Source organism: Mercenaria mercenaria, chromosome 7, assembly GCF_021730395.1.
Source record: "Mercenaria mercenaria strain notata chromosome 7, MADL_Memer_1, whole genome shotgun sequence".
NCBI classification, from domain to species: Eukaryota; Metazoa; Mollusca; class Bivalvia; order Venerida; family Veneridae; genus Mercenaria; species Mercenaria mercenaria.
Window position 1 is genome coordinate 71359924 of NC_069367.1, and position 12214 is coordinate 71372137.

The window sequence follows — 12214 nt, forward strand, 5'->3', positions numbered from 1 at the left end:
GAAATTGAACTTTCTCTAAATTCTGACCTTATAAAAATATCAGAATGGTCAAAACAATGGCTGGTTACATTTAATCCTACAAAAACAGAAGCTATGTTCTTTTCCCTCGCGCGTAGACAATGTCCTAATCTATTATTTGAAAATACTCAGTTAAATTTTGTCGATTATCACAAACATCTTGGCATAACACTCTCTAAAGATGGATCTTGGCACGAACATATATCTAATATTGTAAAGTCGGCAGCAAAAATTCTAGGATCTATGAGAGCGCTGAAATTTAAACTTAGAAGGCACACCTTAAACAAAATCTATATAGCTTACTTGAGACCAGTTCTAGAATATGCCTCTGTTGTTTGGGATAACTGTGCGAATTATGAAAAAGATCAATTAGAAAAGATTCAACTTGAAGCAGCGCGTATTGTAACTGGGCTAACGCGTTCAGTATCAATAGAAAGACTTCTTAACGAAATTGGATGGGTTTCTCTTTCTGACCGCAGAAAAATACAAAAATTAATTTTAATATACAAAGGAAAAAATGATGATCTTCCAACATATTTACTAGATTTATTTCCATCGATCGTGAATGACTCAAACCAGTACAATTTAAGAAACAATGCCGATTTTGAAACTTTAGCTAGGCGTATTGAAATTTACTCCCAATCTACTATTCCCTCTGCAATAAAATTATGGAATGATCTGAACATTGAAACTCGTCAACTACCAACTCTTTCGGCTTTCAAAAGTAAACTTAAAGAAATTTTCAAGCCTCCACAATTCCCTACTTTTTACTTAATTGGTGACAGACGATACTCTGTGTTTCATGCTAGGATACGAAACAAGTGCAGTAATCTAAACGCCGACTTGTTTAATAATCACATCAGAGAAAATCCAAACTGCGACTGCGGATCCGAAACGGAAGACGCAGAACACTATTTCTTTAAATGCACTCGTTTTTCACATCAGAGAAGAGAACTTTTTACTAAAACAAGATTATTTCACCCACTAAGTGTCAATAAGCTTTTATATGGCAATGATAATATTTCTATAGAAGATAACACTACTCTTTTCACAGAAGTTCAAAACTATATCAAACATACAAGACGTTTCGACAGTACATAATGTATTTCTTATGTCCTCTTGTCATTATTACATTACTTTGGGACAGGATGTTTGTCATTACTGGGTAGACACTCGGGGATATAGAGCAGCATATATTTCTTTTTCTTTTCTTCTCTAGCTCAACTATAATGATTACAACCATAACTTGACTAATACTAAAATTTATTAATTATCATTGTGTAATTATTATCATAAGTACTATTATTGTTATCATTTTGTTACTACATCACCGTGTAATTATTATCATAAATACTATTATTGTTATCTTTTTGTTACTACATCATCGTGTAATTATTATCATAAATACTATTAGGGTTATCATTTTGTTACTACATTGATATCATCATTATAATATTTCCCTTCTTCTTCTTCTTCCTTTTCTTCTCCTTCATCTTTTTATCTTTGTAGTTATTATCACTATCATATATCTTTGTATAAGGAATGCTTAATTAAACTAATACACTCGTTCATTTTTCATTTGCTATTAATGTTACGCACTTGGGAAGGGCTGACTTCTAATGTTGCAATAACTTGTAGCCCAACCCATTTGCTTTTGTTACTTATTATGTATATGTGCTATGTATTATGTGTTCAGAAGCAATAAAATATGATTAAATCAATAAGTTTACTTTGACCATTCAACAACTGAGGGGTTGCTCACATGCACATGATCTTCCGGTTGAACGCCGCAGACAGTCAGATTTGTGCCCACCACTGTACCGACATTACCTAAAAGGAAAATACAATGACGTATTTACTATGAATGATAGAATATTGAAGAATTCTTTAAACCGTACCTCTTCTTGTCTTAATTGTATGCATACCTGAATTTTCTCAATTTAAATCTAGGACTCGTTATTTTACTAAAAAGCTTTACCGATTTGTTTAGAAGCCGTCATATAATACTTTATACACGAGGCGCTGATCAAACTTTTTTCTTGTGAAAACTCATACTAGCTTAGTATTGTTTACAACACCCCACACAGATATTTTCAAACAAAAGGTTTCAATTCATTTAATACGGTTATTTTACATAATATACATACTTTATACGCGTTAAAAGCAGATATAATTTTCCTTATAATCAAAATTATTCATTAAACAGGTTTGATCAAGATTATTTCAATGAAATATTATTTAGCTTATAAAGATATGTCAAAAAATAAACAAGGAACGTATGCATTTTCGATGTTGGTCAAATTCGTCGGCAGGTACTGTATTGTTTCCTTAATAATTCTTATAAGTTATACTTTCACTTATCAGTTTATCTACATGAACATTAAAAATTTCTAAACATGATTAGTTGGAAACATATACAATAATGAATTAGTACTTCCTGTTGGAACTCCATTTGCTTATAAAGAATATCCAAAGACGTTGCGGCCACCAACTACTCACAAACATATCACGTGACATTTTTATATCTCTCTCCGTAGCCCGGCCATGCATGGAAGTATTACTGTCTTCATTTCTTGTGTAATTGTTTCGCTATAAGAGAAAAGATGTGCTGGATAAGGTCGCCTTGCCTGTTTGTCACAGGCAATAACGTACAGTTGAAATGTTTTGACATGGACGGCGGACGAATAATTTTGAACGCTACATGCAATATTGCAAGAATATAACGGACTTCGTTTCTATAGGGCAAACAGTTTTGCCAGTGCTCGGTCGTTTTTATTCCATTTACTTGATTTCAATCAATAATTATGACAATCCAGTTCTATGTAATGTTCAAAATTGACAGATTTGTAAACAGCAAACTTTTGGTTTATTTCTATAAAAGGTCTTGTTTATTAAAGTGTCACCCCTATTGAAAGGGCCAGCCAATTTGGCTTATGAGACATCTTTTTGTGCATACCAATTACCTCCCTACTCCTACCACTATGCCAGGCGGATAGAAGTCGGTAACCGTTCATTTAACTAGCTCGCGGCTCACGAACAGGCCTTTTCAGAACGGGCCCCATGACAAACATCCCCCGGACAAACGCTCCCCATGGGGCTCGAACCTTCGACCTCCCGATCCCGAGGCAGACGCCTTAACCACTGAGTCACGGTGACTGGTCTATAACTTCTATCGATAATAATAGCACAAGATTTGCAATTTGTATTATAATTGTTTTTCATTATATATGTATTTTTATTATATATTCCAGTACAACAAATCAAAAGACATTGGGTTTTACAGAAATTAATAAGTTTTGTTATGAATGTTACAAAGTCTTAAATTTGATTTAACTACAAATAAAAGTGTTTGAAGATGAATAAGAATATGGAAATGTTTAATTTAAGTAGAACTTGGAAAAATCCGTACACTGATACAGTGCAGTTTAACAACAGAATAGCGACTAAAACACATGGTGCAATCATTACATTGGTGTATCTGAAATACAGAATATCAGCCACAATATACTTGCAACCTAATGCTCTGTTTACACTTAGCCACAATGTCCACGATTTGAGAGAAGCGTGGTGAGCGTGGGGGTGGTGGGGTCAAATCGTAGTGATCTTGAGGGAACTTGGTGGAATCGTGATGATCGTAAGGATGGTGACAAAATTTTTGACAGTCAAATAATTTTCCAAGATTATCCCGACTTATCGTTAAATCTTGAAAGAAAGTGATAGAACGTGGAAATCGTAGTAAAGCTTTCTAGACCTTGACGTAACGCATCAGGCCTTGATGCTCCATCGTAGGGGATTTTGATTAACTTGGTGAGGACCAGCTTCATTCCAGGTGATAGGGGTTCTCGTCTGGTACTTTGCCTCTCTGTACTTGGTGCTATTCTTTCCAGGATCTCATCAAAAAGATCTGGAGGCATCCTTACATAGTTGACGCAGGAGCCAACATCTTCACGCCTGAGTTCTCTGTTGAGAAGTTGAGAGTATTGTCCCAACTGGTGCCTTCGGTTTACACTTAACAGGGGTCTTACCCAGCAGGTCCTATGCCTTCTTCTTCTCCTTCCTCTCTCTTCTATCATGCCCAGTTCCGTCCCTTGTGGTCGGAACTATATAGGCATACATGAAAATTGCCAATTCAGCACCTTATTCATCTCTTGGGTGCATAGTTCGTTCCTCTTTGGAATCTCTGGAGAGAATGAGAGGATGACCGGTGCCTCCTATTTATACTCCAATCGTGCTCAAAACGTGAGAATCTTGATCAAATCGTGGCCATGAATAGTAGGAGAGCTTAACAGACTTTGATAACGTGAGGGATCTAAACGGAAAGTGACAAAACGTGATAGCATATCGTGGTAATCGTAAGAGAACTTGAGAGAACGTGATGATAATCGTGTTGCTTTCGTAACAAAATGCTACGTAAGAAAGCGTAGGAAAACGGAAGCGTAGTAACACAAAATTCATGCAATAAATTGTGGAGCTCTGCGTTTTTTTAATCGTGGATATCGTGGACATCGTGCTTAATTAAGTGTAAACGCAGCATAACCAGTCCAAACGATTATTATGCAATAAACGTAGCAAACCTTTTAAACAATCGAATTTCTTTCTTTAATCGTACAATACGATCAATGCTTTCCTCATGAAACTATTAAATATATTGACACCTTTTTATTTAAAAACAGTTATTACGTAATCCTTAGAAATTTAAGTAAATGATTATTTCATGCAACACAATGAGGTCAACATTTATATATAGGCATCATTTCATGCTCTATTTATAGACCGGAATATAATCTAATCTACTACACTTTAAGGTTTAAGTTAAAAGTCTTAATTTGTCATCTAATCGCCCTATTTTCTTTTTACCATTTTTATGACAAAATTGCACGATGCTAATTGATCGATTGAACTTTGCGATTGACTATTAGGTCAGCTCGGGTAAACATCTTCTATTTTAAATAATCGAAATGGTAACATAACGATTATATTAAGCGGTGCAAATAAGGCGTATCGAAATGTAAACACGGCATGTAAACAAAATTTTAGATTAAAGGAAATATGGGCCGATTCGTTTCACTCAACCCGGAATACGCTGTTCACGCGAGCGGCTAGTAAAAAATCTCAACAAAAAACGAACGCTTCGGCATATGCCGGTTAGGAATGCTGCAAAAAAAACCCCCTAATTTTGTTTAATTTTTTATTGTATTCTGTTCCAAATAAGTAAGCAAAATAATTATTTAGGTCATATGTTTCTAACTTCATCCCAAATTTCCAGATGTTTTATCCAAATTTTATATAGATATCGTGAAAGTATATGATTTACCACTAAGCATATCTCGTAAGATCGGCGCACACCGACTAAACCCAGACAATTCATGGAAGTCAAACGAACGACTAACCGGTTGCAAACGGCGACATGCGCACACCGCAATAGTGAAACGAATTGGACCATAGTAACACGTCTAATTATACGTTCGGTGACAGAGCAAGAAGCGTGGTCAGAGTCTTGCGCATGTAGGGTCGAGTCTCGTCTCCGTACTTTTTCCTTTTTTTCAACTAAATTGATACTGAATTGAATACATATCAGATAAGGTAATTTAGATCCAAATTTAGTATGTCTAATCGAAATAAGTACTTTTAAACCCACAAAAGTGTACCGACAATACATACTAATATTTAAACTATTTAATATATCTTTTGTGAAATTTGCTTTTCTCGGGTAGTTTGAGAAAGAATGTAGATTGTAAAGCCGATTGCATGCTAAAAACCTTTACATTAAAGTCACATGTATGTCGCTATGGCCGAACTGATACGTAAGACACGAATAACGCAATGGCTATTCGGGTCTCAAACTCGATGATATTGGGCAATATTTAATCGTTTGTCTTTTTCTCCCTGGCTTAACAAATGTGGTAGAAATGGCATATTCTACGAAGAACAATACTTTGTTTTGAAATACTGTAAGCTGCTCCTGATCTAATGCCACATCTATTTGAATATCCTGCACAGTGTATCGGGTGTCATGATTATCAATAAAAGCCGACAAAGGACACCCTTATCTTGTGTAAGCAATGATCTACCCTGCTTTAGTCCTTGTGCCTTAGCAACTGTATGAGGCGATAGGGCAGTCTGTCCATAAACAATATCTAAGTCAGCTGTAATATTTGTTGGGAAATGATTGATAAATGTGCATATATTGATATAAGCTCTCTGCTTTTCAAACTCACTGATTGCATATACTACATAGGCAAAACAATGCCTTTTAAATGCGTTATTGCATTGTCCTCACATGAATTTATAAATGCATTTTCTGTCATAAAATGTTTTTCTGTCATAAAATGTACACTGTGCACGATCTTTCCTTTCCGCTCCTGTAACGTAATAAAACGTATTAGCGTCTAATTGCCCTTTCACGCTTCCGTAGAATCAACATTTAATACATGAAGTTCGTTTTGCAACTATTTCTGAAATGTCTAGGTCTGCGGCTCGCAAATACGGAAATATCTATCATCTGAGGCATATACTGACACTTTAAAACAACATCAAAAAGGACCTTTTGAACGATTTGACGAAGTTCCAAAAATCTCCATATACCCTTGCTCCGTTACGGACCCCTGTGGGATTTGTGTTTATTCCGAGTTCAAATATGTAGATAAAAGCTGATATGTCGTGCTAAAGCCCAGGTATTTTCAAATCGTTAGAAAGTGATGATAATTGACTCCGCATTAGCAAAAAGAAGAAGTCCACGCGCATACAATTATAAGGGGTGACCCCTGCGCGTGACCCCTTACTATAAACCAATGCAAATGCGACTTTTGTTTTCAGGTTTTGCCTGTTTACTTTTATCTTCTTTACTTCCGGAAAAGCTGTGTTGTCAAAAACATACGTATGCCTGGTGAGATTGTATAAAAATGTGGCCGTAGTCCTAAGAATATCATGTAAATTGGAAGACTTTCTGAATGCCCCGCGTACTTCAGACCGAGGCAAAGACAAAGACATTACCTGCTCAACTGGATATGCCATGGCAGCGTGCCAGTAAGTTGATAGGAATACCTAGCCTGGGTTCCAGTCTGAGGATTTTTCATATGCTTCTGTTCGATAAACTAAACGACCAGTAACAGCGACGTGCTCATAAATATGAAATAGTTCGTATGTTATGAAAAGGCGAAAAATATCAACGCCTGAATCCCTTGCAGAACAGTGTCTAGGTTAGGATCCATAATGAACATTACTGCGGAAAAAAACTGGGTTAGACAACAAGATCGTCATTGACGATTTTGACGAATACGTGATACGTTGAAGAGTGAACAAAATGTACGCAACCAAAAATGTATACCAACCCTAGATAAAATCTTGCAAACAAATGTCCGGCTTACCTTACAATAGACTATACAGGAGGCAGATTTTTGAAACTGTTACGAAAACTAGGATTTACTTGGCACAAATGAATCTTAAACCAATCACTGTTGATGGGGAAAACAGAGGTTATCCTTCTACGGATCAACCATCTCCGAAGCATCAATCGCACGAGAGAAGAGGGCTGTCTCAAAGTCTATGCATCTCGAACACAGTGCAGAAATGCTGTAACAGCAATTAATCGGACCTCAAAGTTCCATCGACGGATTATCCTTTACGCTTGCTTCAGGACAAGCTTTATTCCTGGAGCGATGTTTTTATGTTTAAGACTCAACAGTGCTATTTGAAAATATTATAATGAAATGAACGGTAAAATCTTTCATAAACTTTAATGTGTTTGAGAAAAACTGATACCAAATTTGGAAACAACCTCAGTGGTAGTGATTGGCATTGGAGGCTCAATCACAGGCCAACCTAGGCAGCAAAAAAGCTGAAATACAAGACTGGCTCTGCCGACTTGATAGGAGACACTGTGTTAAAAGTCATTTCTAGGTTCACAGATTACACCATTCAATATTTAAAACCATTTTGTGCGTAAGAACTGTCTTTAAAAATGCAGAAATACAATTCTCGAATGTTGCTACAAAACCTTCCGGTTTATAGAATTTTCCGCCACGATAAATTGAAACAATTTATCCCCCGAAATTCTATTTAGTAAAATGTGCATTCTATATACGAGGTTTTAACATGGAAGATTCAGCTTTTAGGTTTACTATTTGTTTTACTTATATTAATTTCCTAATTGAATCCCTTAAGTAATCTATGTAGAATTCCAGTCCGACGAGATTTAAATGAACGCCGTCGTTTCTAAAAAATGCTGTTTCCGCGTCAATGTCGGGGCTGATGACGTCACTTCTCCCGGACTCGGTTACTATTTTCCGCGCAATGCGGTTAAGGCGTTTCCTTTTCTTTTCAATTGGCTTTTTCCCGCCAAATGCCCCTTGCCAATTTTGCCTCTGCAGTATATCTACCCAGACTATTGTTGTATCTGGGAATGCTTCCCGTAAATAATTGATCTCTATCTCAATGATTCTTCTTAACTCACATGTATTTTCATAAACTAGGTCATTTCCGCCTAAATTGATATAAATTATTGAAGGTGGAGATGAAAGTATGACCTGTGTTTCAACTGCATGTCTGAAACCTCTCCAACGAAGACCTCTGACAGCCCACCAAGCAATTGATATGTTAGGTATACCAAGATTTGGCTTCCCGGTCGCCTTTGCGTGTTCGCCGGCCCAGAACGGGATCGAGTCGCCCACAACCCAGACATCTGAATAAAAGATTTTTCGGAGATAAAATCGAATTAATGAAAAAAAAACATTACGTTTGGAATGTAAATTACTACAGTTGTGAAACAGAGTTAATTGTATTGTACCCTATAAGACCTGCAGGCTAATACTATGTTCGAACATAGAGATTAACGCAATTGGATGTCCATCTACCAAGTTTCATTATGATTTCCGACGGGTATCCATCAGAAGCTAGATCAGTGGCTCTACCTATCCTAAAACTGTGTGTTTTGTACTGTGCACTTAAAAAGCCGGTTTTATGATGGCTTTTGCTAAGACTGCAGAGAATTGAGTCCTAGTTGTAACAGACCCATCCGATGACAAAAAAGTGGAGCTTGAACGCTTGGCCTCACTGAAAAGAATTCCTTTATTGCTTGATGGGCACAAATTGTCAGCTTGTCTTGGCAACTTTAAGTATACCGGTTTACCCTTTGATTTGTTTTATAACGGTGTAATCGAATGATTAAACAATCATCTTTCGTAACATATAAATCTTTGCGCTGTAATGCAATTTCTGACTGGTGTTTGTTTACATTAACAAGTTCACTGACCCGAAACAAACCGAAATACGCTAAGGTAAAAAGTGCGTGAAATAGCTTTACTTCATAGTTGTCATAACATACTTCCGAGAGTGACCTACAAACAGCGAATAATACAGGCTTGGTCAGCGGAGCACGCTTATCTCGTGTAGTGCGACTCCTATGACAACCTTCAAGCAATTTTTTGACAATAAAAATACTGTTAAGATCATAAAAACCGTGAAGTTTATGATAATAATTGATGCGCGCTACATAAGTAGATATTGATTTCGGTGAGAGTCCTTTCTCAAAGCAATAAGCTATAAACAGCGTAAGTTGTTGGACAGGAATAGGTAGTTGATTTTTTAACCCATAAATAGACGAAAGTTCATGAAAGCATTTACAGCTGTGTTATATGTTGACCTGGAGTTATATGCAATTCCTGATCGAATGAGCTGTCTAGCTCGACGTCGAAGATTTTCCATAGGAAGTGTGGAACGGGACATGGCTCTTGATCCGCGTCTGGGACTATTTTTCTGAATCTGTTCAACTGAAAGCGAGACAGTGCATCACAGATTTCGTTTTTACAACCAGGTACATAACAAGCTTTAATTAAGATATTTAGTTTTAAACATCGTAGCGTCAATACTCTGACAGGCACATCACTGCTTCTGATTTTGAAGTTAATTTGTTCAAAATTTGTACTACTGCCTGATTATCACAATTGAATTTTATCTTTTTATTGGACAAATCTGCACCCAAATATACAGTGCCGCTAAGATTGGAAACAGTTCTAAACTGTTATATCTGCCGTAATACCCGAATCGTGCCATGCTTTAGGCCATTTAGCGTGCGACCAGTGACCTTGAAAATATATGCCGAACCCTAAGTTTTCACCAGCAGCGCTATCTGAAAACAGTTGAACATCTGCATTCGATACCCAAAAGCGGTCATGAAATACAGAAATTCCGTTAAAATTCTGCAAGAAAATCAACCACATTGACAGATCTAAGCATAGTTCTTTTTTTTATCCTTATATGGTGATATGGTTTCGTTAATCCACAGGTCGCGTTTATCAAACGACGGATGAAAGGTCTACCCATAGTGATTGCGCGGCAACAAAAGTTCAGAGAACCTATAAGTGATTGTATTTTCTTTAGTGTTGTTTTTGGATGTAGCAAAATTTCTTTAATTTTTTGCATTAGTTCTTGGATTTTTGAAGCTGGGATATGAACGAGCATTTGGTTTGAGTCTAACTCCAGCCCTAGAAAAACTAATACCTCAGTCGGGCCTTCCGTTTTTTCCTCGGCCAAAGGCACACCTAATTCTATCATGGTATCTCTAAACGTTTGAAGTGCAGCAGTACATGATACGTTTGATTTGTCTCGCCAAAAAATCGTCTAAATAATGTAACAGACCACCTGATTTGAGTTCGATTTGACACAAAATTCAAGAAATCTTGCAAATCTTTCAAAAGTGATACAACTGATTGAGGCAAACCCAAAGGGAAGCGCTTTATCAAATAATATTTTTCTTCAAAACGAAAGCCTAATAATTCAAAATCAGTCGGTTTTATAGGTATTAGCCTATATGCACTTTTAATATCAGTTTTGAATAATTTGCAATTACGTCCCAAATCCTGTACTAATTTCACCGCTTCGTCGAAGTGTGTGTATTGTACAGAACACAAAGTAGGGTCTTTTGTGAGTTTCTAATAATTTGTTCAAAATCAATTACATTGCACTCACCGGCTTCTGTTTGTAGCAGCCTCTCGTCTACAGCGTCCTCGAGGTCAGCCGCAGGCCTTTTCTGTCCTCTGGCGCCCCTGACATTTCTTTGACCTTGGTCATTCTGCTCGTCTTGGCAGCGTTCCTTCTCGGATTACGCGAACATTTGGCGCATTTTGTTCCTCCTCCTGTTCAACGTCTCTTCCTGTCTCGGTAATGCACGTCTTTGCCTGTGGGCCCGTCTCGACGACCCCGTGGCATTTTAATGGTTCTTTATAGCGTAGCCTTGAAAAACTTTTCTCTTGGCCTTGATAAGTTTTCTTTGACACAACCATGTAGTAATGCAAAGTGAATGAAGAGCACGGGTTTTGCGGTATTTATAGCACAATACCTGATCATGCGTATTAGCTTGAAACCGGTTTAAAAAACGTTGGTACCCAGGAGATAAAGAAAAGCTATGGAACCAGTTATAAATCTATATTGTTTTGCCTAGCAACCAATAACGTGATTTCTCGAAAATAAATAAAATTATTTTTATTCAAAATAATTTACATTATTTTGATTCGTCAAAAGACATAGTAGCAAGATTTTCCCTAAATGTGTATAGTGGAAAGTTTAAAAATCTTGTTTGAAACTGCTGGCATGACCTTAAGATGATTTCCCTCGAATGGTCCTTGTTTGACCCTTTACCAAGATTTTTCAAATAATTCCAATTCATCAAAAACATGGTTTCCAGAGGGTGTGGTCACTTTCCCCTGTATGTGTGTAGATCTTCTTGTTTGATATTGTATAGTATCCTATGTCATCATTCCCCAACTCTCCCATTCCCCCTTCATCCAACACACAAACATTATCCATCCATATTTGTTTAGTAGAAACTTTTAAAATAGTCTAGTCATAAAACACTGGCACTATTTTTAAATAATTTCACAGATATTTTCCTTGCATAATCATCTACCAAAACTGTTCAAGCAAGGGGTGAGCAATCTAGGGTCCATTATGGCCCTCTTGCTTTGTTTCCTATCAGTGATAAGGCTCTAGGTTTGAAATTCTACCTTCAAAGGATGTATGAGGCCAGTATTTGGCTCCTATTATTTAAGGTGTCCGTAAACTAAAGTTCAAGATGACAGTGATCTTGAAAATGACAACAGTTTTCATTCAATAAGTTAAGATTGATTACGCCTACTGTTACCATGTTATGACAGCTTTTATTTTAAGGGTCAATTATTAGTTCAAATGTTAAGGTCACAGT

At 36.8% G+C, this 12214-nt stretch overlaps 1 protein-coding gene across 1 annotated transcript; it reads right to left on the reverse strand.

Moving 5' to 3' along the window:
- Positions 1–8018: 8018 nt before the first annotated feature.
- On the reverse strand, positions 8019–12157 carry LOC123553949 (uncharacterized). Its single transcript, XM_045343715.2, has 3 exons — positions 12143–12157; positions 10984–11107; positions 8019–8698 (listed from the first exon to the last, which is right to left on the reverse strand). The coding sequence occupies exons 1-3, from the start codon at positions 12155–12157 to the stop codon at positions 8151–8153; spliced, it is 687 nt and encodes a 228-aa protein (XP_045199650.2). The 3' UTR covers positions 8019–8150.
- Positions 12158–12214: the final 57 nt, after the last annotated feature.

Coding starts and splice junctions, on each gene's coding strand:
- LOC123553949 (XM_045343715.2), bottom strand. Junction 8,699..10,983: donor GCTGCTACAAACAGAAGCCG/GTGAGTGCAATG, acceptor TCTTTTATTCAG/ATGTCTGGGTTGTGGGCGAC.